The sequence below is a fragment of the Lagenorhynchus albirostris genome, chromosome 3 (genome assembly GCF_949774975.1).
Source record: "Lagenorhynchus albirostris chromosome 3, mLagAlb1.1, whole genome shotgun sequence".
Lineage (NCBI taxonomy): Eukaryota > Metazoa > Chordata > Mammalia > Artiodactyla > Delphinidae > Lagenorhynchus > Lagenorhynchus albirostris.
The window spans coordinates 151,673,779-151,700,031 of NC_083097.1; the positions used below are offsets into that span (position 1 = coordinate 151,673,779).

The 26,253-nt window shown below is 52.3% G+C and overlaps 1 protein-coding gene across 1 annotated transcript; it reads left to right on the forward strand.

Annotated features, from left to right (window-relative positions):
• CDHR2 (cadherin related family member 2) lies at window positions 1-26,253 on the forward strand. Its single transcript, XM_060146577.1, has 31 exons — window positions 1-52; window positions 329-400; window positions 4,105-4,244; window positions 4,356-4,393; window positions 6,390-6,492; window positions 8,337-8,426; window positions 9,052-9,177; window positions 9,254-9,400; window positions 9,481-9,556; window positions 9,656-9,771; window positions 9,893-10,126; window positions 11,052-11,207; window positions 11,291-11,452; window positions 11,739-11,800; window positions 12,072-12,315; window positions 14,696-14,935; window positions 16,666-16,735; window positions 16,860-17,465; window positions 18,292-18,363; window positions 18,771-18,820; window positions 20,188-20,339; window positions 20,489-20,597; window positions 20,689-20,777; window positions 21,415-21,483; window positions 21,595-21,672; window positions 21,767-21,827; window positions 21,916-22,040; window positions 22,576-22,689; window positions 22,771-22,851; window positions 23,380-23,437; window positions 26,113-26,253. The coding sequence occupies exons 1-31, from the start codon at window positions 1-3 to the stop codon at window positions 26,251-26,253; spliced, it is 3,933 nt and encodes a 1,310-aa protein (XP_060002560.1).

Below are 26,253 nucleotides of genomic sequence, written 5' to 3' on the forward strand. Positions count from 1 at the left end.
ATGGTGTGGCCGTGGCTGTCCTGCTTCTTGCTTCCTGCCCTCATGGTGTCTGGTGGGTACCTCCCCTCCCCCACCAGGGCATCACTAACCTGGGGATCCTCAGCAGAACCCTCCAGAAGGGTGGGATGCTGCTTCATCAGCAAGCACCCAACTCCTATGGCCCAGTCCTGGGCTTGGCTGCTCTGGGGAGGCCTGGAGAGGAATCCAGTCCTGGGCCGGTGAGCTGGACTGAAAGTTGGCCAGTGGGACTGGTGTGGGCTCCCACAGGGGCAGATGGGGGTGTCTTTATGGAGGTGTCCAGATGTTCCAACACTCTGTGTCCCTACAGTGTCAGCCAATGTGGCCCCAACATTCCTGTCCAACATGTCATTAGTGACCCTGCCCGAGGACCTACCAGTGGGTGAGTAACTGTTCCTGTGCCCAGACTGCACCAAACGCTTACCCACAAGAGGGCCCCAGGGGCTCCCCTGTGGGCTTGCTTGCCATCCCTGCAGCTCCACGGCTTGTCATGGGGCAAAGGTGGCCTGAAGGAAGTTTTTTCCAGAAGTTTGTTTTCTCCTTTGCAGCTTTTGGGTCAAGGGCCCTCACACAGCACCAAATAATCAAGACTCACCCCAAGAGAACATTCCTCGCATTTCCCATCTCTTTCAGTCTTTCTGATTTCCCAAGGGAGAAAGTATCCATTTGGTACATTATTTCTCTTCTACCTCTCTCACTTGTTCATCTCTCTTCCTCCTCTGCTATTTTTTTTTTCAGACAGAAAGAGAGCAGGCTTTAGGCTCAGAGCCTTTCATGCACACATCTCACCAGAAATTGATACTTTTGCTGTCTTCGTTTGTAGAGTTACCTTCCCTCTATGGCGAGTGAGATGAGTTTTCTACGTCCAGTAGCCATCTAGTTTGCTTTTAAAATAAATGTATTTACATGAAACAGTAAGTCAGTTAAAAGGAGGGTCATAAACAATGAGATGTGGATGTGGTAATGATCTTGGCAGTGTACAGGAGTGAATGATGTTCATAAAACATTGTTTTGGATGAAACCACAGGGACTGGATGCCAAATTCCCAGCAGGCAGGATGGGGGTTGAAGAAGCTGAAATGATAGATGACTGTATTCATTGGGATACAGGGTCAGCTGCACATAACAGACCCCAAATAACAGAGCTGTCAACAAGGTCAAAGTTTCCTATTCTCTTACATAGTCATCTAGAGCAGTGAGCCCAGGGCTGTCAGAGGCTCTGTTCCATCAGGCTGTTCTGTGCCCTATGCTTCTGGCATCAGGCACCCTCCTTCCATTTCCAGGTTCTGCTTCCCCTAGGGTCTGGCCCTCATCCACATGGTCCTAGATGGCTCATGTCACGCCCTATTCCAGTGAGAGCTGGGGGCAAGGAAGGGCCAAGAGGGCCCATTTCTTTCTCCTAGGGACAGGGCTCCAGGTTTTACACATGTTACTTCTGCTCACATCTCATTAGCCAGAACGTAGCCACATGCCCTAGCTGCAAAGGAACTGGAGAAATGAGGTCTTTATTTTATTTAGCCATGTGCACAGCTCAAAATCTGGGGTTCTATTAGTCTGAGAGAAAGGGGGCTGTGAATACTGGGGGACAATTTACAGTCTTTGTTGCAGTGTCAGAATTGGGTCCCCAAATATCTAAATCTACTAGATGAAGCAAGAGACTGCATCAAAGGTGAAATCCAAAGTCTGCCTTGGAATCCAGAAACCCAGGTCTAGGTACACGAAGAAAGGGTGGGCGATGGGCTTCAGAGCCACGAAAGCCACATCCATTTGCATGTGGTTGCCAGGACAGCAAAATCTACTAAGGGTTATATTAATAAAGGTTTAGATCCCAGGATGAGGGAGGTGATAGTCTCATTACATTCTGAGTTGGCACAATCCTCCCTGGAGGACTGGGCTGAGGTCAAACTATTTGATATCTGTGAATACAACAGACAAGTAGTATATACACGTTAATGATATTTTATGTATATTTTCATAGCTGTTTGGTCGTGGATAAACACACACACACCTTCAAACAAATGTCACAAACATATGTAACCCAAATGTCCTCAAGATCTCCATTCTCTTGGGTGACCCTTTAATGTCAAGTCTGATCTCAGGCAGACCAAATGAGAGTCTTTTCTTCGATAACCACAGGGCCCCTCTCTGGGCTTTCTTAATCTGAAGAGCAATTTCTTCCTTTCTGAGATGAATTGTATGGCTCTCTTTGGATGAGAAAGCATTTTCAGTCAGGTTTTTAAAAAATGTTGTTTAGACCTTTTATTTTGAGGTATAATATATATACATGGAAGCACACTGACCCCCTCTCTGCCCTTCTAGTCACTCCCTGTCCTTTCTCTCCTGCAGAAGACCTGTTTACTTGACACTCACACTGTATAATAGTTTAGTTTTGTCAGGCAGACGTTTTAAAATACGTCAAATTTGAGTTTAAAGACAGACACCTAATATATGTCTTTTATTTCTGTAGCTCTTATTGATTTATTTGTTACAGTTAATTCTTTTTCAGACAGACTTTTAAAAAAGCTTTTTCTCCCTGATCCTTCTTTCTGTGTCCATGAACACATGTTTACAGAGAAGGATTTACACATCCCCACTCACTTCCCATGGGTATGGGTATAAGGGCCATATCAGTTTACATTTTGACATTTTTGAATCAGGATGTCTTATATTTGAGATAGTCAGTTAACACAGAGTGACTCCCCACCCCAGCAGTCATTAAATTGACAGTGTGTCTCACAACAGAGGAAACATACTGTAGATACTAACAGCTTTCTAGCCCGATGGTCTTCCTGGAGGAGGGGGCCTGGGTGGGAAGGGACCAAGCTTTCTAAGGAGTTTCTGGAGGAGCCAGAACTATTTGGTCAAAGAAGAGCAGACTCCAGATGTGCTGCCCAGACTGTCCCTGCAAGGCTGTCATGGGCAAGGGTGGGGGCACGCTGGTTCTCTGAGACTCTCAGGCTGGGTGCTGGGCCCCACCACCATGTCACTGTTCTGGCACTTTTGTTTTTGTAGGCCTCTCCCTCCAGAAGAATACATTCAAAATATACTTTAGGGCTTCCATGGTGGCGCGGTGGTTGGGAGTCCGCCTGCCGATGCGGGGGATGCGGGTTCGTGCCCCGGTCCGGGAGGAGCCCGCGTGCCGCGGAGCGGCTGGGCCCGTGGGCCATGGCCGCTGGGCCTGCGCGTCCGGAGTGTGTGCTCCGCGGCGGGAGAGGCCGCAGCGGTGAGAGGCCCGCATACCGCAAAAAAAAAAAAAAAAAAAAAAAAAAAAAAAATATATATATATATATATATATATACTTTAATATACTGCATTGGCATAAAGACAAATATCCTGAGGGCTAGATTATAATCATTTATTCCTTTTGATTTTTTTTTTTACCGTTTGAAAAAATGAGGTATAATTGACATACAATATTATATTAGTTTCAGGTGTACAACATAATGATATATTTGTATATATTTCAAAATGATCACCACAATAAGTCTAGTTAACATATGTTACCACACATAGTTACAGATGGCTTTTTTTTTTCCCTTGGGATGAGAGCTTTTAAGACCTCATCTCTTAATAATTTTCAAATACCCAATACAGTATTGTTAACTCTAGTCACCATGCTGTACATTACATCCCCAGGACTTATTTATTTTATAACTGGATATGTGTACCTTTTGACCCTCTTCACCCATTTCTCAGTCCTCCGCACCCCACCTCTGGCAACCACCAATCTTCTCTGTATCTATGATCTTGGTTTTTTGTTTTTAGATCCCACATGTAAGTGAGATCATACAGTATTTGTTTTCCTTTGACTTATTTCTCTTAGCAGAATTCCCTCTAGGTCCATCCATGTTGTCACAAATGGAAAGATTTCATTCTTTTTTCAAGGCTGAAAATATTCCATTGTACATGTGTACCACATCTTCTTTACCCATTCATCCATTGATAGACATTTAGGTTGTTTCCATGTCTTGGCCCTTCTAATTTTAAAAGAAGTTTGACATTCTTGTGGGCCTCGTGGGCAGCTTGGCCAGGCCAGCATTGAACTAGGTGGCCGTGGGCCCTGTGCATTCCCTGTCCCGTCTGCAGGTACTGAGGTCTTCTGGCTGATAGCTCAGGACCAGGAAAATGACCCTCTGACCTATAGGATTAGTGGCTCCTATGCCTACTTCTTTAATGTCACCCCGAATACTGGGGAAGTGAAGCTGGCCAACCTTCTGGACTATGAGGTAAAGGGAAGCAATCTGAGAAGGCCTCGTGCGGGATTGGGGAGGTAGGGAGGGCTCTGGTGGGCACCCGAACAGGGCTTACCTTGTTACCCTTCTCTCTGCCCACTGCAGACACTCTACTGGTTTTCCATCGACATCTCTGTGAGCGACGGTCACAATAATCCAGTGAGTCAGAAGTGGGCCCGGAAGGGAGGTCCAGGGATTAGAGAGCAGGGGACTGAGGGCCCACCGCTAACTGCCCACCGCAAATAAGCAGAGAGAGCCCCAGCTAACAAAAAATGAATTGAATGTTTATTTTTATTGAAATTATACTTCTCCATTTTTCGTCATACAATATTAACCAAGATTTTAGTATTTATTATAATTTATATTAATTTATACAAATATATGGTTTATCTTTTGTGTATTTTGTATATCTATTGTATATCATTAATTACATTATTATTTTTTAAAAGATTTATGTACTATTTTTTATTTACTTTTGACTGCGTTGGGTGTTAGTTGCAGCATGCAGGATCTTCACTGAGGCACGCGAGCTATTCGTTGTGGCGTGTGGGCTTCTCTCTAGTTGTGGCGCATGGGTTACAGAGCACATGTGCGCTGTAGTTTGCAGCAGGTGGGCTCTAGTTGAGGCGCGAGCTCAGTAGTTGTGGCGCATGGGCTTAGTAGCCCCGTGGCATGCAGGATCTTAGTTCCCTGACCAGGGATTGAACCCACGTCCCCTGCATTGTAAGGTGGATTCTTTACCACTGGACCACCAGGGAAGTCCCAATTACATTATTAACTTGTATTAATATACTTATTAATAAAAAAACAAGTGCCAAATACCTCCCTACCCTCTCTCCACTGAGGTCATCACTTTCAACCCCTTTGGCTGATGGGTTGGTCTCAGTGTTCATGTTTCTCAATAACACACTTATGCAGCTGTGTCTTGTGTCTGTGAAAGTTGGGGGTTTTGTCTTTATAACCTATTCCCCAAACCCTATCCGTTAAAAAAATCATTTTAATGACTTGGATATTCATAAATATTTTCTCTTTGTAAACAGTTTTAAAAGTGCAGATAGAGCTCAAGTCCCCTTGGGCAACCCTTCCCAGCCCACTCCCACCTGAAGTGTCTGCCATCACCATGTTCTTTTCTATCCATCGCTAAACACTGACATGGATATATGCATCCACGGAAGAGAGATGGTAGTTTTGGGTGCGTTTTCTGAAATCCAAGTGGGATCCTACTGCATATATGGTCTTGAACTGCCTTGATGACTTGACAATCAGCTTTGGAAGACTTCCCTGGTGGTCCAGTGGTTAAGACTCTGTGCTTCCGCTACAGGGAGCCCGGGTTCGATCCCTGGTCAGGGATGTTCCGCATGCCACAGGGTGCGGCCAGAAAACAACAATCGGCTTTGGGGTCCCTTCTGTGTCTGCACATGAGTCTCCTGTTTCCTGTATGTCTATAGCCCAGTGTGGGGACTATAAGCTCCATGGTGCTCAGCTGGTCTCCTCAACACTTAGGTTGTTCACAGCTTTACGCTATGGCTAACAAAGCTAAAAGGAACATTCTTGTAATAGGACATTTTAGATTTTTTTTTAATGACCTAATGATTTCCACAACATACTCTCCAAATGGTTCAGTAAATCTGTGGAGAGAAAAACTAAATAAGGGGTAAATCTGGATGAAGAGTATCAGGAATTCTTTGTACCGTACTTGCAACTTTTCTGGCCTTTGAAATGGTATCAGATAAACACAGAGGGGAGAGGGGGAAGCTGGGGCAAAGTGAGAGTAGCATCAACATATATACATTACCAAATGTGACATAGATAACTAGTGGGAAGCTGCTGCATAGCACAGGGAGATCAGCTCGGTGCGTTGCGACGACCTAGAAGGGTGGGATAGGGAGGGTGGGAGGGAGGCTCAAGAGAGAGGGGATATGGGGATATATGTCTGCATATGGCTGATTCACTTTGTTGTACAACAGAAACTAACACAGCATTGTGAAGCAATTATACTTCAATAAAGATGTATTAAAAAAAGTCACCCCAGACACCACCTGATTGTTCTCCTGAGAAGCTATACCAACTTGCACTCCCGTCCTGATACTCCTGAATTTGTTTTCTCAAGCTCCCACATTTTCTGGGCTCACCTGGGCTTTCTCACTTGCAGGTGCGGAAGGAAATGGTGGTGATCGTGGAGGACAGAAATGACAACGCACCCGTTTTCCAGAACACAGACTACTCCACCAGAATCAATGAGGTAACATCTGCCTTAACAGGGTGTGTGTGTAGGATGCAGACATCCCACAGATCTGCTCAGAGTGGGAAGGACCAGAGATAGACAGCAGGGCATCCAAGATTGGGAAGTGCACCTCCTAGAAAGGGCAGCTTGATGAACCAAATTCAGGGGGTTGCATGTAACCCCACATACCATAGTTACAGCAACATTTTGCAATCTATCAGACTGGATTGGAATTCTTTAAGTTATGATAGTCAGGGGTGGTGGGGGGAAAGGAATTGATTTTCTCATGTTTCTGAAAAATTTAACAGTATATCTGACTTCAGGCATGGCTGGATCCAGGTACTCAAGCCATGTCATCAAGAAGAGATTTCTCTCTACCTAGAAGCTCTGCTTCTCGTGTTGCCATCATCCTGGGGTGGGGCGAGCAATTCTCCCTTATGGTGATAAAAGTGTCCCCCAGCAACTCCAGGCTCACATCCCACCGGCTTTGCAATTGCAACACAGACTGTCTCTTTCTCAATGGTCCCAGCCAAACCCCCAGGACTGACTCTCATTGGCCCATTTTGGGTCAGGTGCCCATCAGTTGAGGAGTATGGAATGCTCCAATTGTCTAGGTCTGCATCATGTGCTTTCCCCTCTAGCAAGAGGAGCAGCCCCACTTGAACTGCATAGGCAGGGAGGAGGTTTCCCAGTGGTTCCAGGGCAGCAAACACAACACCACTCCTGAATCTTCATTACTACGTGGCTTCAAAGTCCTGACAGGTGTGGGTCCCCCTCCCCCAGGCCAGACCTGAGGCTGGTGAGGTTCAGACAGCCCTTCAACAGGCTCTGATTGAGCGCCTACTGTGTGTCTGGCACTGTCCTTGGTGCTGAGGATATCCAGTGAAGACAGACTTGGTCGCCACCCTCGCTAGCTCACATTGTAATGAAGAGCACAGACAACAAAACATTTAATCAACAAAACATTAAATAAACAGGATTATTTCAGATGGTGATGAGCTCTATGAAGAGCATAAAACATGACTGGGGAGGGGCCTGCTTTAAGTTGAGCCAGTCAGGAAAATCTTCTCTGGGTAGGTGACATCTGAGCAGAACTAAATGTTGAGGAGCCAGCATGGGCTGCTCCAGGAAAAGGATATTCCAGGCAGGGAACAGCAGCTGCAAAGGCTCTGAGGTGGGAATCAGCCTGGAGTGCTGTAGGCATAGCCAGGAAGCTCATGTGTGTGGGGGGAGGAGGCTGAGGAGAAGGTAAGGTCAGAGAAGTGGGCAGTGGCCTGAACCTGGAGGGCCATGGAGGCAGTCTGGACCGTATTCTGGGCAGAATGCGGGAACCACTTGTTGGTTTTGAGCACGAGACTGATGTGGCCTGGTTCAGGATTTTCAAAGATCTTTTTGGCCACCGTGAAGAAACAGTGAGGGTGTGGACAGGTCCTAGAGGAAAAGCCTCCCAAAAGAACCTTCCAGCTCTGCGAGGTGCTGTGTGGAACCTACCGCTGGACGCTACAGAGAACACACAGGGCTGTTTAAGCAGGGGAGTGGCACAACCTGAGTTCTGGAATGGTCACTCATGGTGGTCCTGAGGGGCGCTGCAAATCAGAAGCCAGCTCAGGTTTCAGGGAGGCTGTGTGGGGAGAGGAGAAGGGGGAACTCTGCTCCCTGCCTCTATCCAGATGCCCCGAGAAGCCCAGCCCAGGTGGGAAGGAAAGGGGGACATCTGTGGAATGCTGGGTTTCAGGTTCTGGAAGGTCCATCGCTATCCCCGTGGTACAGCTGGGGGCACTGAAACTCCAGGAGGGGGCATGATGTGCTTGGGCATGGAGGAGATGTGTTGGAGCTCAGAGGTGACAAAACCCTTGTTACAGACCCTGCCGGTTGGCTCCCTGGTGTTCTCTGTGCTGGCCAAGGACAAAGACACGGGGGCCGGAGGCGCCGTGGTGTACTCCGTAGAGAAGGTAAGTGTGTGCGGGTCCACGTGGGAGTGTGGGCGCCACCTCTCCTCATGGCCGCCAGGGGGCAGCATCTCCCACACAACCTGCAGGGACCTTGCGGAGCAGGGGCTCTGCGACGGCCCAGCCCTGGTCCCCACGCCTTCCTCTGGCCCCCCTCTGGACCTCATTTGGCCCAGCCGCCTAAGGAGGGTGCCTGCTGCAGACCGGACTCTCCTTCCCACCCTCTCGCCTGGGGCACTGTCTGTGTCTTTGCGCGGTTAGCGTCACACCACCTGGTGGCTGCGGCAATCCTGGCTTCAAAGAAGAGGAAATCAAGGCTCAGAGAGGTCCAGGGTCTTGTCCAAGGTCACACAGACAGTGGCGGGTGTGACCCCAGTTTCACGAAGACACATTGGCTAGCCACGGCCCCCATCACTGAGCGCCCACTACATGCCTGGAACCTACCTTAGCTCACTTGACCCTGTTTTCGTCCCACTGAGGCGATATCTAGCCCATTTCCCAGGCTCAGAGAGGTTAAGTGACCTGGTGAGGTCGAGAGCAGAGCCAGGATTCGACCCCAGGTCTCTCAGAGCAGGTCCTGGGGGCAGGGCTGTCCGGGGGAGCCTGGCCTGACTGTGCTCTGCCTCAGGTCATCCCTAGCACGGACAGCAGTGAGTACCTCTTTGGGATCCTGCCCAACGGCTCCATCATCCTCAACGGCAGCCTCAGCTACAACAACAAGAGTGCCTTCTATCAGCTGGAGCTGAAGGCCTGTGTGAGTGCAGGCGCAGGCGGGGTCAGGGGCATCGGGACCCGAAGCCCCGGCTTCATGGAGACCCATCTCCCGGCAGGACTCGGGCGGCGAGTACAACAACAGCATCGTCGTCCAGTGCTCCTCGCCTGTCTTCGTGTCCATCTCTGTAATCGATCAGCCAGACCTGGACCCCCAGTTTGTCAGGGAGTTTTACTCGGCCTCTGTGCCTGAGGATGCACCCCAGGTGTGCCAGGGAACTGGAGGGGTCTGGGTGGAGACAAGAGGTGGGGAAAGGGTCTGGCCACTGACCATGCCTTCTTGCAGGGAACCTCGGTGCTGAAGGTGGAGGCCATGGATGGCGACAGAGGCATCAATGACCCTGTGATCTACAGCATCTCCAGTGAGAATGGGGTGTCCCCAGGCTGGGGCTGAGGCAAGGGAAGGGGTGGGGGCTCCGTCAGAGCCACTGGAAGTAGCTGCTCCTGCTGCCTTTTCCCAGACTCCACAAGGCCTGGCTGGTTCGACATTGGGCCAGACGGGGTGATCAGGGTCAATGGTTCCCTGGACAGAGAGCAGCTGCTGGAGGAGGATGAGGAGGTGCAGGTGCAGGTCATGGTGAGTGAGAGGGCCACTGCCCACTTTGTACCCTGACTTTCTAAACTCTGACCTTTGATCTCAGCTCTCTCTGAATTCTGGTTTTCTGATCTCTGCCTCTCGGCCTCTGCTCTGCTCTCAGGCCACCGAGATACACCCCAACGTCTATGGGCAGGAGGCCAAGGTGAGCATATGGGTCAAGCTGAGAGTGACAGACGTCAATGACCACAAACCTGAGTTTTACAACTGCAGACTCCCAACCTGCACCTTCACCCCCCAAGAGGCTCAAGTCAACTTCACTGGCTACGTGGACGAGCACGCCTCCACCCGCATCCCCATCGATGACCTAACCATGGTGGTCTACGACCCAGACAAGGCAGGGGCACCCAGACCATGCGCGGCATGGGTGGAAGTGATGGTTGGGAGATCGTTGGGGGAGGGAAGTGGCGAGTGACCAGCAGAGTGCAGCACCACAGTGCTCGGTGGGGCAGTGGGCAGTGGGCAACAGTGGTGCTGACCATGAGCGGTGGTCGGAGTTGTTGGGTGACACTTGGAACTGCTGAGTGATGTTGAGCTGGCTGGTAGTCTTGTGTTCAGGGTGGTGCTACGTGGCGGGGAACAGAAAGGCAGCACTGAGAGGAGGTTGGTCCTGGATGCTGGGTAATGTTGAGTGGAATGTAAGTTTTGGCGGTGTTGAGTAGAGGGGGTAGTGATGTGTGGATGGTGAAGTTGCGGGGTGCTGGGATAGTACTGGGTATTGGGGGATGTGGGCAGTTTTGAGCACAGTGTGGTCTGGGTGGCTGTCAAGTTGGACAGTATTCCTAGGTGGAGGTTGATACTGAGTGGTGGGTGATTTGGGTAGTATTGAATGCTGAATAACCATGGATGGTGTTTGGTAGTATTTGGTGATAATGAGTTGGTACAAAATGTCGACTGGAGGGTGATATTGGGTAGTGGTGGATGGGTGGGTGTGTTGAGATGGTGGTTGGCCTTGACTGGAGAGGGGTGTGGAGTAGAGGGGGTGTGGATAATGGACCGATGTTGGACATTGATGATATTTGGTGTTGGTATGGGTGGTGGAGGGTGGTGCATGGTGGCTGGTACGGAAGACTCAAAGGGGTGTGTGTCCAGGCTCTGAAGCCCAGGCTGGGGCCTCGGGGAGGTCTTCTTCTGATGAGCCCACATTGACAGGGACTAGTGACTAGCCTATCGTCCTGGGACCTGTGGCCAGGGATTGGGAGAAAGATGCAGGTGGGTACATTGCAGGAGTGGGGTCCCTAATATACAGCCCACGTCTACAGGGCAGCAACGGCACCTTCCTGCTATCCCTCCGGGGCCCTAATGTTGAAGCCTTCAGCGTCTCCCCAGAGCGGGCGGCGGGCTCAGTGGATGTGCAGGTGCTGGTGAGAGCACCGTCGCTGGTGGACTACGAGACACAAACGGTGATGCTGGTGCAGGTGAGGAGTATTCTGGGGCACCACGGAGAGCGGGCCATGGGGTGCTCCAGTCCCAATGTCGCTGCCTCTTCCCCTGTCCTCAGGTCGTGGCCACTGACTCGGTCAGCAGAAGCTCCTCGGTAGCCTTGGTGACCATCCACCTTAGAGACATTAATGATCACAGGCCCACATTCCCCCACAACCTGTACAACCTCAGTGTCTCCGAGCACAGTGCGGTCGGCTATGTGGTCACCGACAGCATCCAAGTGAGTGATGGGGGACAGGGCTGGGCAGGGCTGGGAGAGATGTGGAGATGGGCAGGCCTGGGGCTGTGGCCCTGCTGGAGTCCCTGTATCATCTGATGTCAGCGGGGGCCAGCAGGTGTGTATGCGCGTGCGCATGTATGTGATGTCTATGTGTCAGTCTGAGTGAGTCGGGGGCTTCTCCCTCTGGGTCAGGAAGCAGGACGGCCCTGTCCTCGTCAACTGCACGGTTGACAGAGCAGGTGTGGCTTCTGCTCAGTGTCCCATTATCTATCTCTCTGCCTCACAGGCCTCCGACCCAGACACGGGCGAGGGGGGCCGCATCACCTACAGCTTGCTTCCGGGGAATGGGTAAGTTACCCGGGTGGGCAGCGGGCAGGTGGGCGAGGGGGACCCAGGCTCACCTCTCTGCCTCACAGCAGGGCTAGAGGAGTCAGATAAAATATAGGGTACCCAGTTACATTTCAACTTCAGATAAACAATGAATGGGTTTTTTTTTTAGTATAAGTAGGTTGCAAATATTCCATGGGACGTCCTAAAATATTTTTCATTGTTTATCTGAAATGCAAATTGAAGTGGGCATCCTGTATCTTTATTTGCTCCATCTGGCCACCCTGCACAGGGTGGACATCTTTGCGGTGGATCCAGCCTCGGGGACAGTGACGGTGAGAAACAGTGAGCTGCTGGATCAGGAGAAGCAGGCCGTGTACTACCTCACGCTGCTGGCCACGGACGGCGGGAACCTGTCGTCCTCCACCATGCTGCAGATCGTTGTGCTGGACATCAATGACAACAAGCCCGTGGTCAGCGGTTCCTACAACATCTTTGTCCGAGAAGAGGAGGGCAATGTCTCCGTGACCATCCAGGTGTGAGCCGGCCTGTAGCTGATGGGTGGGAGGGGCACACGGCACCAGGCCTGCCTCTGTAGTCCTGCTGGTCCTGGGTTGGAATCTGGGCTCTGCTGTGTAGTCCTGAGAAAGTCACTCAGTCTCTCTGGGCCTCCGTTTCTTCTTTGGAAAATGAAGACAATCTCAGTACTTATTCCCAGGGTCATAACGGATGTAAAGTGCTCGGCACAAGGCCTAGCACAGAACAAGCCCTCAAAAACATATTGCTCTTTTAAATTCAGGCGCCTGCCTCATTCCAAAAAGGATTTAAGGTGGCTTAGATTTAAAAGTGTGATAAAAGAAATAAGGAAAAAGAGAAAATAAGGATGGTATTTTTTTAAAGTGCACAAAGGTAGAAGCCATACAATTGCTAAGAGCGGGCTGAATACTCAGTTCTGAGCTTCCTAATGGCCAAAGCAAAAATGGAAATGAGATCAGTGGTCAGGTTCACAGACTCTGTGAGATAAAAACGCACTACTGGCTCCAGAGGAACACTGGAAAGAAGCTTCTCCTCTGATTCTGAGGCCTTCAGAAGCTTCTCCACTGAGTCACCTGTAAGGGGATCTTGTGAGAATTGAGAAACCAGGTCCTCGGAATGACAATCACATGGCCGTGGAGCCCTCCCGTCTTTCTGGGGCTTGTAGTTTCCAGAGTACATTCCCATCTCTGATCTTTTGACAAACTTATGAAGTAGGTGCTCTAATGCTCCCCATTTCACGGAAGGAGAAAACTGAGGCTCAAAGAGGTTAAGTGACTTTTCTGTGGTTATACAGCCAGTCAGTGGCAGTGCTGAAACCTGGGCCTTCCTTCATGCACCTCAGTGCTCCTCACCCTGGTCTGTGAGCTCTTTGGGGCAGGAGCATTTCAGATCTGCTGCCAGAACCATGGTGCCCAGTGTGAGGCCTGAGAAGTGCTTGGTGAATTAACCGGCCTGAGTTCAGAGTGCCAAGGAATGAACAGAGTTTTTCATTTCATAAACACGATCCCAACAGATCTGAAACAAAAACCTGAAGGTGGCAGTGGGCAGAGAGGAGGGGAAAGAATTGGATCCAAGTGGGACTAGCCTAGCTCTGTATTCAAAGCCATGTTTGCTGAGCACCTACTATGCACCAGGCCCTTTGCTGGGCCCTGGGTCCTCCGAGATGAACCCACCATAATTCCTGCCTTCAGGGAGGGTGGCGGACCATCATCCAAGGGTGTCACTTGTGCTGTACTGAAGGTAGCACAGGGGTTGTGGAGGACCAGGGGAGGCACCAGTCTGACCTGGAGTCAAGCAGACAAGGTGTAGAGGGCATTCATGTGCACGTGCAAAGGCCTGGTGGCAGGGAAGAGCATCTTGTGCTCTCCATGCTGGATCACCCCAAAAGCACACTAAGCATGTGTTCACAACCTTGGTAGGACAGAAACACACACACACACACACACACACACACAGATTGGATGAAGAATTTCAGCTATTTAAAAAATATAGCACTGAAGTAGTCATCATGGGAAAGTCAGAATCTTGTTGGACTTCACACTTATTTATTTATTTGGCTGTGCCACATGGCTTGTGGGATTTCAGTTCTCCAACCAGGGGTTGAATCCGGGCTACAGCAGTGTAAGCCCAGAATCCTAACCACTAGGCCACCAGGGAATTCCCCCCCCCACTTTTTTTTTTTTATTAAATTTATGGCTGCGTTGGGTCTTCACTGCTGCGTGCAGTTTTTCTGTAATTGCGTTGAGCGGGGGCTACTCTTCGCTGCGATGAGCGAGTGGCTTCTCTTGCTGAGGAGCACAGGCTCTAGGTGCGCGGGCTTCAGTAGTGTGGCTCGCAGGTTCCAGAGCACAAGCTCAGTAGTTGTGGTGCACGGGCTTAGTTGCTCCGCGGCAGGTGGGATCTTCCCGGACCGGGGCTCGTACCCATGTCCCTTGCATTGGCAGGCGGATTCTTAACCACTGCGCCACCAGGGAAGTCCACACACATACACTTATTTTTATTTTTATTTTAAACTTCGACTGTCTATATTATACTGCCCCCACTCCTCCCTCCCCACTAGAATATCAGCTCCATAAGGGAACTGTCTTGATCGTGGCTCTATTCCCAGTACCTAGAACAGGGCTGAGCATGTGGTAGGTAAACATTTGTGGGATGAATGAGTGACCTCAATGTTTCAGGCCTCAGAAGCTCTTGAAAGCTGTTGGTCTGGCCCTCTCAGATGCAAGACTGAGACTGGGAGATTGGGGAGCATCCCTCTGGCTTCAGGCCCAGTTACTGCCCTCATGGGCCAGCGCTGGAGGGAGAGTCCAGACTGCAGGGCAGGGGCTGGGGCCGGGGAGCACCTGATGGCTGACGTCCCGACCCTGCTTACCTGCACAGGCTCACGACGATGACCAGCCAGGCACCAACCACAGCCTTCTGCGCTTCAGCCTGCTGAGCAGCCCCTACAGCCACAACTTCTCAGTGGACCCCGACAAAGGGATCCTCAGAAACCTGGGGCCCTTGGACCGAGAGGCCATCAACCCCACCCTGGGGGGCTGCATCGTGCTGACCGTGCGCGTATCTGATTGTGGCGAGCCTGCCCTCTGGACTGACGTTAATGTCACCATCACTGTGGAGGTAAGGTCTGGCTCAGCCGGGGACAGGGTCCAGGATGAGCCCTGGACTGGGGGGCTCCTGAGCAGATGGCCAGCTCCCCATCCTCCCAACTCAAGTCACATTTCTGCCCTTTGCAGTGCGGTGGGTAAAAGAGTTCTGGAGCCAAGCTGATGGGTCAGAATCCTGGCTCATTTGTTGTGTGGTCTTAGGCAATCGCTCAACTTCCCTGTGTTCTCAAGTTCCTCATCTGTAAAATGGGGATGAAAATAATATAAAACGAGTTAAAAAATGGAAAGTGTTTCAAAGAATGCCCGGCCCAGAGAGTACACTCAGTGTATACCTGGTCCTGCAAGGGAGGGCTTGTTTAGCACCATTTTATTGATCAAGGGACTAAGGCACACAGAGGTTCTGTAGCCTGCCTCGGGTCACAGAATGGGGTTTTGAATCCAGTCTGTCTGGTTCTAAGGCCGCCACTGGGTCACAGGCACCTTCCTCTACGATGTCCACAATGTGGTTGGTGCCCCCTCGGGTTGTGCAGTGCACAGCCTGAACCACCCCACACAGCAGCCCTGTTTCCCACTGGGCTGGGATGTGCCGCTTTCCCACAAGGATCAGAATGAGACCTCAGGGAAAATAGAGAAACAGAAGTCGGATGAGGACTTGCCAGCTGTCCTTGGGGTGGAAGTAGGCCTCAGAGAAGGAAGAAAGCAAAATTGCATTTCCTGAACGAGAAGAGTCCTTTCACACCCATGAGCTCTGTGAGTAGGGAGGACCACTCCACCTTGCAGATGAAGATATTGAGGCCCAGAGAGGTCAAAGTCACATGTGAGGAAGAGGTGGAGCTGGACTGAACTCAGAGCTGTGCTCTTAGCCTCTCCTGTGAGTTAGGACGACCTTGAGAGTGCAGTTGGCCATGTGCACGGAGGCAGTAATGCCATCTCTGGGAAATTGCCATCACAAATTACATCTGGTTAAGGGGGAGACGGCTCAGTTTTCAAAGATGTTCTCTCTACCATTATTTAGAAAAAGCTGAAAGCAAAAGCAGACACCTCTGGGCCATCCTGGGGAAGGACTGGGAAAGCCAAGGGCGCCCAGCACGTACCAGCATCAGGGGAGGAAGCACAGGCAGAGTTGGCCTGATGCTGTGACAACAGGGGCAGCACTCTGTCTGGGCGGGGTGACCAGGGCTGGAGAGGGAAGGCGAGAACAGAACACAGCGGACGTCTCAGGACAGAACCAGGTCAAGCCCTGGCAGGTGCCCCCAGCCCAGCCCCACCTGAGCACAGAGTGAGTGTCTTGGGGTTGACCGAGGGCAGGACGGACAGGAGAAAGGAGGGGACCAGGGAAATCTTGGGCCTTTGTGGGATCATGGTGGTATTGGGGCCAACCCAATAAATCCGAGAGATGGGGAGTCAAGCTGGGCCAGACAGGGACACAGGTGGGGACTCAGAACTATCCCTCCCAAGAGCAGGGTCTAAGACGGCTCTGAGTGGTGCACAGGGAAACAGAGTGTACACCAAACTTCAGAGTACCGCCACAGACCTCTGAGCCCCAAGGGTGGGGTCTGGGCGAGTTCTGTCTGCTTGAAGCCTGTTTCATCATCTAGGAAGCGGGCAGTGCTGTCTGAGGAGACCTGGACAGAGAGTCTGGGCCTCGGGCCAGGGGAAGTATGGGCTTCTCAGACTGGCCCTGGGGATGCTGAACCTGGGGTCTCCTGAGTTCCCTGGGCTCAGAACTGCCTCTGTCTGCAGGACATCAATGATAATCTTCCCATCTTCAACCAGTCCAGCTATTCCTTCTCAGTGAGGGAGAGGGACCCAGGTAAGTCCTCCCTTGGCCAGGCTATACAACCCCTTCGAGGGCAGGCCCCCAAGGGGAGTGAGGAGAGAGGATGCCCCCAGTGGCCAGGTCAGGGGTCCCTCCACACTCTGCCCCTCATTCACAGGAGTGCTGGTGGGCGTGGTGGAGGCCTGGGATGCAGACCAGACGGAAGCCAACAACCGCATCAGCTTCAGCCTATCAGGGGGTGGTGCCAACAACTTCTTGATCCGAGGCTTGGTGCTGGGGTCTGGGCTGGCAGAGGGCCACCTCTGGCTGCCCTTGGACGTGAGCCTGGACTATGAGACACAGGACTTCTTCAATCTGACAGTGAGTGCTGAGAGCCCAGACCCCCAGGGGCGTGACGCCACAGCAAAAGTCCTCGTGAATGTGGAGGACGTGAATGACGTGCCACCCACCCTGGACCCAACCTCGCTCCGGGGCATCCGTGTGGCTGAGAATGGCTCGCAGCATGGTATAGTGGCCGAGGTGGTGGCTCAGGACAGGGACACCATGTCCCAGGTGGAGGTACAGCTTGTGAATGTCATCTGTACCAAGGCTGGGGTCGACGTGGGCAGTCTGTGCCATGGCTGGTTCTCTGTGCTGGCCAACGGCTCTGTGTTCATCCATCAGAGTGAGGTCATCGACTATGAGACCTGTGACCTGGTCACGCTGGTTGTGCGGGCCTATGACCTCACAACGGACCCCCGCTTCCAGGCCTACAGTGACAATGGTGAGGCAGCCTGGCCTGCAGGGCTCAGCAGGCTGTAACATAGGGGCTATGGGAAAGAACTGGCACCTGCAAGGTCTGGGTTCAAATTGTGGCTCCAGCCCTTACCAGCTGTTCCACTGGGAAAGTCATGACACCTCCCCAAGCTTTAGTAGCCCCATCTATCAAGTGGAGCTGGGTAGTAGGTTGGCTGTGAAGATTAAATGAGAATATATATGTAAAGCATTTCATGCAGTGTTTGGCACATAGTAAGCACTTAATTAATGCTATTATGTTGTGAGGCAGCGTAAAAGAAAGAGCACACTTCAGAGCCAGATGTGCACTCAGATCCCACCTCTGACACCAAGTAGCAATAACAATCATATTAACAGCTAGCGTATATTGAATCCTTACTACAGCCAAGAGCTATGCCAGGTACCTTGCAAGCATTTCTTCATTTTATTCCCACACAATCCATGTGGTAGGTGGTCCCTATCCAATTTTATAGATGAGGAAACTGAGGCAGTTCAATAATCTAGATTACACAGCTAGTAAGTGTCAGAATAATGTTATGGTCAGGTGGGACATACCTGGGTTGGGCTCAGTCTTGGCCCACTGCTCCTGCTGTGTGACTTTGGACAAGTTGCTTCTCCTCTCTGAGGTCTGGGGAGGATGCTCCCTCCTATGAAGGCCAGAGGAGACTGAGTCAGCATCCTGAGTCAGGAGCAGGGGAGGGGACTGAGCATGGGTGATGCATGGGAGGGAGGCTGCTAGGAGCAAGACTGAGGATGAGACTTTCTGGGTCAGGTCTTTGCTTAGACACCAAGGCCGGCCAACATTTCCCCCCTAGGAAGCCTCCCCATCACCATCGAGGATGTGAATGACAATGCACCCTACTTTCTGCCTGAGAATAAGACTTTTGGTAAGCAGCAAGGCCCTCCCTCCCCACCCACACTGTACTCTGCCAGGACTACCTTTGGGCAACTCCCAGGTGTGCACTTAGAAAGGGAAGAAGGCCTCCAACCCTGCCTCTCCCTCAGGGTTTCAACAGGAGGGGAGACCTGAGTTTTCACCCCAGCTCTGTCCCAACTCACATCTGACCCTGGGCCAGGCCCTCCTTCTCTGGGCCTCAGTTTCCCCATCTTCACAATGAGAGGTGGAGGACCTGCTAACTAACGGCTTAGGGGTAGTTGTAATGGGGGGTCTCTGGTGGTAGAGAGGTTAAGGGCAGGTTTGGTGGGGTGAGCCCTGAGCTGGGCTTACGGTCGGCACTTGGCCAATTGGGCACTGGTCCTGACCCCACTGACCTCTTCCTGTCCACACCTGTAGTGATCATCCCAGAACTTGTGATACCCAACCAGCAGGTGGCTTCTGTCCAGGTAAGCCCTTGGCTCCAAACGTTGTCATTCACATTAGCTCCAGGAGACACAGGGCCTAGGCCTTTAGGTCCTTCAGCTGCCCCCAGAACGTTTTAACACTAGAAAGAAAATCTATTGGCTCCGACGTATGAAAAGAAAACCTCAGAATGGAAATGAACACCTGCTTAATTGATATGATTAAACTCCATTAACTGTTAAATGTAGTATTCATAAAAATTTCATGACCGTAAAAATCACTTGCAGTGGTTTTCTCACTACACCAGAATTCTGGAGTATTACAGAGAAACCATAGTAACTGTAAATTAAACAAGTTCCTCGTATTAAATAATTTTCAGAGCAAAGTTGTAAAAATACTTTCAATTTTTATGGCATTGTATGTGTTTATTAGAGGGTGGCAGCTATGCCATGCAGGGGGGGCGGGTAGTGTGGCCTCCCACACAGCCCTGGGGCCTGGGCCTGGCTGGGCCTCTTACTGAGCTGGGGAGCTGCCACACCTTTCTGGAACTCACTTTCCCTCCTGGACAAGGAGCTGTCAGTTCTTTGCAGTAACTCCTTAGGGTTAAGAGATGGGTTATATGTGGGCGTCACGCCCTGTGCTGTGGAAAGGGCACAGGTGTGGAGATGGATGGGCCTGGCCCTCCCCACTTCGAGCTGTGTGTGCCTGTGGGCAGGACAGGGTCTCTCTCAGAACCCCAGCATTCTCCCATAAAAGGGGGATAGTGATTCCCCCTCTCTAGGTTCTTTCTAGGCTTAAACATTCAGTTTTCCAGTCTTCAGCCAATTGCATTCTAATGTCATGAGTCTGGCCACGGCTTTGAACAATTTTCTTTAAATTGACTCCTTTTTGAAACATAAACACCAGCTTTGGCCTCATCCTGAAAAGTGACGTCAGTGGACTCACAGCTCTGTGTGTTGGTTATATTCTTCTCTAAAAGGCACTAGAATGAATAAAATTGCTTGTGCCCTTTCCCCCCATCATTTTGTGGTCCACTAGGGGAATTTGTACTCATGTTAGCAAGCACTGAAACGAGGGATCTAAGGGAAGGTGACTGGCACACAGTAGGTGCCCAGGAAATCTGAGTGTCCCTGAGCTTGTGTGTGTGTGTGGCAGTGGTGGGGGTGGGGGAGAGCAGGGTGGGATTTCCACACGGGAGGGACTTTGGGCAATGACCTGTTGAGCTGGGGCGCCAGAAGCAGGGACTTGTTCAAACACTGTTTGTTTAAAGCATTTGGTCAGTGGCCTGGGGAAGGCTGATAGAGGTCATGGGGACCAGCCTCCCAGGCCACCCTAACCTCAGACTCCTGCTGGGGATGGAGGGGTGCCTGGCCTGGCCTGGTCCGCAGTTGTTGTTCGCCCTTGCTCCTAGGCCAGAGACAAGGACTCAGGGAACAATGGGGCCATCCTGTTCTCCATCCTCCAAGTGGATTTCATCGCTAAGGATGGGGCCGTGATCCCTTTCCAGGGCTTCTTCCATGTCTCCACTTCCTTGGAGGCCAGCGTGTTCATTGGCAACATTGAGTAACTGTGGGCAGCCCCTGGATGGGGTGGGGGGAGCCAAGCAGGGCCTCAAGGCAGTGAGTTCCTCGTCCTGGGAGGTGTACCGGGAGGTTCCAAGGAAACTTCAGCTTGGGTTTCAGGACTGAGCTCTGCTCTCCTACCTTCCATAGGCTGGTGACCAACCTTGATTCCACTCTCCAAGGAAATTACCAAGTGACGGTCAAGGCCCAGGACAGGCCATCTGAGGGTCCTGCCCAGGAAGCCAAAATCACCCTAAATGTGAGTGTCGGGTTCTGCCTTCAGTTCCTAGTGCCCTCTGCCAACCCCTGGGTCCCTTGTGCCTCACCTTCCCCCTACCCTCTTTCTGTAGCTCTTCACTGTGGACCAGAGTTACCGTGTGAGGCTGCAGTTCTCCATGAGCAAGGAGGAGGTGGGCGCCAACACGGAAGAGATTAAGGCGTAGGTCTGGGGAGCTGGGAGGGGCCTGTAGGGTAAAACACGGCCTGGGAGCCTGGTCCCTGACAGAAACCTGGATGGCATATCTCTTAACCCTGTCCCTGACCCACACTTGACCTTGTCCTTGTCTTTTTTTAAAATTAATTTTTATTGGAGTATGGTTGCTTTACAATGTTGTGTTAGCCTCCACTGCACAACAAAATGAATCAGCCATACACATACAGATATCCCCTCCCTTTTGGACTTCCCTCTCATTTAGGTTACCACAGTACATTAGGTAGTGTCCTTGTCTTTGACCCTGTACCTGTACCTGTACCTGTACCTGTACTTGCACTTCCTTTCTGCCTGTCCCCAGAAGCCTATGGTTGCCTGGGCAAAGACAGGCCTAAATAGGGCTGCCATGTACAGTTGCAAAGGCTGTGCATTGTACAAGGGCACTCTGCTTGCTAAACTGGAAACCCAGTCCCAGAGGAAGGGGCATCCTTGTCTAATTTGCACAGAAGTGCAACTTGCTTAGCCAATGGAGCTGTCCAGAGGTGGTGCCCCTCACACAATCCCTAATTCCACTGGCAGAGCCCTGGCCACAGGCCTGGGCTAAGGCCCCTACCCCAGCCCTCTGTGACACCTGGCCCCTTTGCAGGGCTCTTGTCCAGGCGACCAGGACTACTGTCTACATTGTGAACATTCAGGACGTAGAATCCATGGCTCGGTGAGTGCCCACAGGACCGGTGGTTGGGGCGAAGAAGAGAGGACCAGCAGTAGGAGGGGGCTGCCTGTCTGGTGGTTCTGCGCTGCTGGCTTCATCTCTGCCCCATTCCAGGGCCCGAGCCCGTTCCTACCTCGATGCCTACTTTGTCTTCTCAAATGGGTCAGCCTTGACCCTTGATCAGCTGAGTGTGTAAGTGGGGCTGCCCTTGGGGTGGGCAGGAGGGTGAGCAGGAAGCCTGGGGGATGCCAACGTCCCTCGGGCCTGAGCGGGGCTCTGTGGCCAGGACGATCCGGAATGACAAGGACTCCCTGACCAAGCTGCTGCAGCTGGGGCTGGTGGTGCTGGTGAGTGTCGGCAGGGTGGAGGTAACGGGGGGGTGAGGAGGGGGGTGTTGACCCTACATCCTCCCCCATCACAATCCTTCTTCTCCAGGGCTCCCAGGAGAGCCAGGAGTCAGAGTTGCCGGACACGCTCCGTAACGCCATCATAGGATTGGGAGTGGCTTTGCTGCTGGTCATCGTGATCATGACCACGGTCCTCGTGTGTACCCAGAAGAGGTGCTGCTCCCATCACCCCCTGTGTCTTTAACCTCGCCTCTCCCACCACCCAAGATATCTGAGGGGTAGAAAGACCTGGGGTTTAGGTGTCAGGTACATCTGTATTCAATCCCAGGTGACCCGTTATGACCTCTTGGGTACGTTAAATTCCCCTCCCCAAGCCTCAGTGTCCTCATTTGCAGAATGGGCATGACACTAGATTCCTCAAAGCATTCAAGGGAACCATGCGCATCTCATACCGAGCAAGGTGTCTGGCACATACTATACTTTTAATAAATGCTGCTTCTTTTTACCTTTCCAATACATATGAAGCCAGTAGCCACATCTGGGTTTGATTCTAGGCTTTGCCACTGGTCAGCTGCGTGTTCTTCAGCAAATCATTTCCCTTCTCTGGTTCTTCCTTGTACCCTCTGTAAAATGGAGCTAACACTCCCACCTGCCAGGGTTGTTGTGAAGTCACACTCTCAGGGCCTGCACTGGGCACACAGTAGGTGTGCAGGGAAAATAGTGATGCCCCCCGCCATGTTCCCCCCAGTTACCACCGGAAACTTCGGGCTATGAAGGCTTCCAAGGAGGCCCGGAAGACAGCGGCGGGGGTGATGCCCCCAGTCTCTGCCATCCCCGGGACTAATGTGTACAACACTGAGCGGTAAGTGGGGGTCGAAGGATGGGTAAGAGGCCCCATGGGGTGGTTGAGGCCCATGGTCGCTTGACTGGGCCTTCTTTCCAGTGCCAATCCCGTGCTGAACCTCCCCACCAAGGACCTGGGCTTCGAGTCCCAGTCTTCCTCCAGTGACTTGGACCACGTCAGGTGAGCAGTGCTGGTTGTAGTGGTAGTCATGGTGGTGGTAATGGTGATGGTGACAGTGATGGTGGTGATGGTGATGATGGTGATGGCGATGGTGCTGATGGTGATGGTGGTAGTGGTGATGGTGATGATGGTGGTGATGGTGCTGATGGTGATGGTGGTAGTGGTGATGGTGATGGTGGTGGTGATGGTGGTGGTGGTGATGATGGTGGTGATGGCAGTGGTGGTAATGGTGATGGTGGTGGTGGTGGTGGTGGTGGTGGTGGTAGTGGTGACAGTGATGGTGGTGGTAATGGTGATGGTGGTGATGGTGATGGTGGTAGTGGTGGCAGTGATGGTGGTGGTAATGGTGGTGGTGGTGATGATGGTGGTGATGGCAATGGTGGTAATGGTGGTGGTGATGGTAGTGGTGGTGAGGTGGTAGTCGAGGTAGTGATGGTGATGGTGGTGGTGATGGCAGGGGTAGCTGTTGGCCAGAGACAGGGAGGGCTGGGCCTGCCAACTCTCTGAGCTCCATTATCTCCCTTTCAGCCTCAACTCCCTGGATGACAACTCTGTGGATCTGGAAAATAGCAGGCAGGAAATCAAGGCAAGATGGGGGATGAGCTGGTGCCTGGGGCTTCTGACTTGGGGCTCTTCTCTGAAGGGGTGGGTTTCAGGACAGAGCTCGAGGGACCTCCTGCTGCCATGGGGGTGTCTGCATCTAGCCCTGGGACACCCCACGGCTTTGGAATGGGGCCCGATCCTTGCTCCTCTACTCATTAACTGTGACCCTGGGTGGGTGAATTCTTCCCTCTGGTTCTCAGTTTTCTCATCTATAAATGGGGCTCAGAACACCAAATATGCAGGACTGCTATGAGGATGAAATAAGAGTGGGTATGAAAACGATCTGGCATAAAACGAGTGGTCAGGAATCTGGTTCCCTCCCTTTATATCCTTTACATAAAAGCTGGTGGGGCGGGGGGAGGAGATCCAGAGATTAACATAATCTAGCCAGGGAGCAAAGGTAGGCTCAGATGAACAACAATACCATCATTTATTCAATAGGTTAGTTGGTTCAGTTAGACCAAGCATTTGTGCAGCCTGGGCTGCTGACTGAAATCACGTGGGGAGCTCTTTAGACCTGAGGATGCCAGGTCACAGCTCAGAGATTCTGATCAGATAGCTGGGGTGGGCCTGGGCAGGAAGGTGCTGCTAAAGCTTCTGGGGTTCTAATGTGTAGGCAGGAGTGAGAACCACGAAAGTAGGAGAGTAGATCAGAGGGCTGAATGGGGGATGGGAGGCCAGAACCAGAAGGAACTACCCTCTCCTTCCCACTCGGGAAACCACCACTGGAGTAGAAGCTCTAAGACCCACTGAGCTTTTATAGTCTGCGGTTCTGTGTGTGTGTGTGTGTGTGTGTGTGTGTGTGTGTGTGTGTGCGCACGCGCGCGCGCACGCGTGCGTAGGGGTGGATATCCACCCATCATTCACCTTATCCACCCTACTTTGGGTCCTGCTCTCAGCCGGGCCCTGCCCTTCCAGGGGGTCCCTTGCTGTTCCTCATGATTCAGGACTTATTTTCCCTTGAGGACCCCTTACTTGGAAAGATTTGGTCAACCAAAGCCTCTCGTGGGCGTTAAAATATCAGAATGCTGCCCAGGGACCTGGCTGTAACATGGAGGCCTCCAAATGGACCCCCAGGGATGGGGGTCATCAATGGTGGTCCAGGCTGCCAGGCAGTGCAGGAGGCCTCTGGGTGGATGGCTCATCTCTGGTTCAAGATGGTTTGGGGCAAAAACTCCAATAAACATATCTGGGGGGAACTGAGGCAGAAGGGAACAGTCTTGTGGGCTGGAGCTTGTGACCCAGCAGGTAGGCCCTGGTGGAGGCCAAAGCTGACCCCCAGAGGGGAGTGGAGTCAGAAACCCCAGCAGTGGGGCTGGACCTGTGGGCTGAGGAGGTTCAGGGAGCTCTGAGAGTCTGGAAAGGGAGAGGCGGCCAGGCCGCTAAGAGTCTTCAAAGCCAAGAAAGAGCCAATCCTGCAACGGCAGGGGGTTGTTCGGTTTCTGAGAAGCTGCCCGAGGCTCCACCCCAACTCCTGCAGTGGTAGGTGGGCCTTGGGGTCTCTGGGTGGGGAACGCAGGTGGGGCTTCCTTCCACAGATCCCTTGGTGCCCTGACTCACCTAAGACTTCCGTAAATGTTTGTGTGGAAGGTCTGTGAGACCTGAGGGCCCATCCAATCCAAACTTTTCAAGCAACCAAGGCCAGGGAGGGGTGCTGAGCTGCCCAAGGTCAGAAAGCTTGCAAGGCCAGGGCAGCCCAGAACGCAGGTTTCCTGTCTCCCGGGCCAGGCTGCACTTCCTGGGCTGTACTGCGCCAACTGCTCCCACTGGGGATCTGTGTAGAGGGCTCTGGGAAGCTCAGGCACAACGTTTAGTCCCTCCTGGGGCCCCTCATGTGTTCCACTGTTTACCAGGGACTGGAACAGTCCCAGTCTGGAAAAAGCCCTTAGTGTGCCCTGGGGAGGGTGGAGGTGGTGGAGGCTCTGTCCCCGTGGGTGTCTATGTGGTGGAGTAGCTGAGTCTTGGGGCCTGGCTGGTCCACAGGAGGGATTCTTGTGAGGGTGTGACACATCACATGGGGAGGGGTAAGAGGAAAGGCAAGAGACGAGAGAGTGTGTGCCATAATGGCCTGCAGGCGGGATCCTGGGTGTGACATGTCCCTCTGGGGTGGCAGAAGGACCTGCCAAACTCAACCAGGAGCAGCGCTGAGCCATGGACAGGCTTTAGAGCCAGCAAGACCAGCGGTCCAAACACCGCTCTGTCCCTTCCTGGCCAGAGAGCGCTCCGAGCCTCAATTTCCACATCTGTAAAGTGGGGGACATGATCCCTCCCTTGGGGGTCCTGTGGGTACCTCAGGTGATGGATGGTTGTGCCCAGCACGGTACCTGCCGTGAGGTACAGGTGACAGGAACTGTGCTGGACTGACTCCTTGGCACAGGACACAGGGCCTGGCATCGTTCAGGACTGGGCAGAACACCCAAATGCCACCATGTCCATGGGTGGGCAAAGGCCAGAGTAGACCCCCTAGGCCCTCCCCTTCACCTGAGCCCATCTGTACCACCAGTATCCATGGCCCCCTCTGGGACAGAGTCAGGAAACTGAGGCCCCAGCCAAGGAGCCATCTGGTCGTGGGCTTGGAGGGCCACCCACTCTCCTAAGGACTGGGGAGATCACCCCATCTTGGCCCTGGCCTCACACCTCCCCTCCCTCTTCCCACAGGAGGAGCCCCTGCACAGTCTGATGGGGCCGGATCCAGAGCCCCTGAACAGAGTGCTGTCAGGAATGAAGGTGGGCACACGTGGACAGCAGAAGGAGGAGCTGGCCTTCACCAACACTGGCCTGAATACCACAGACGTGTGA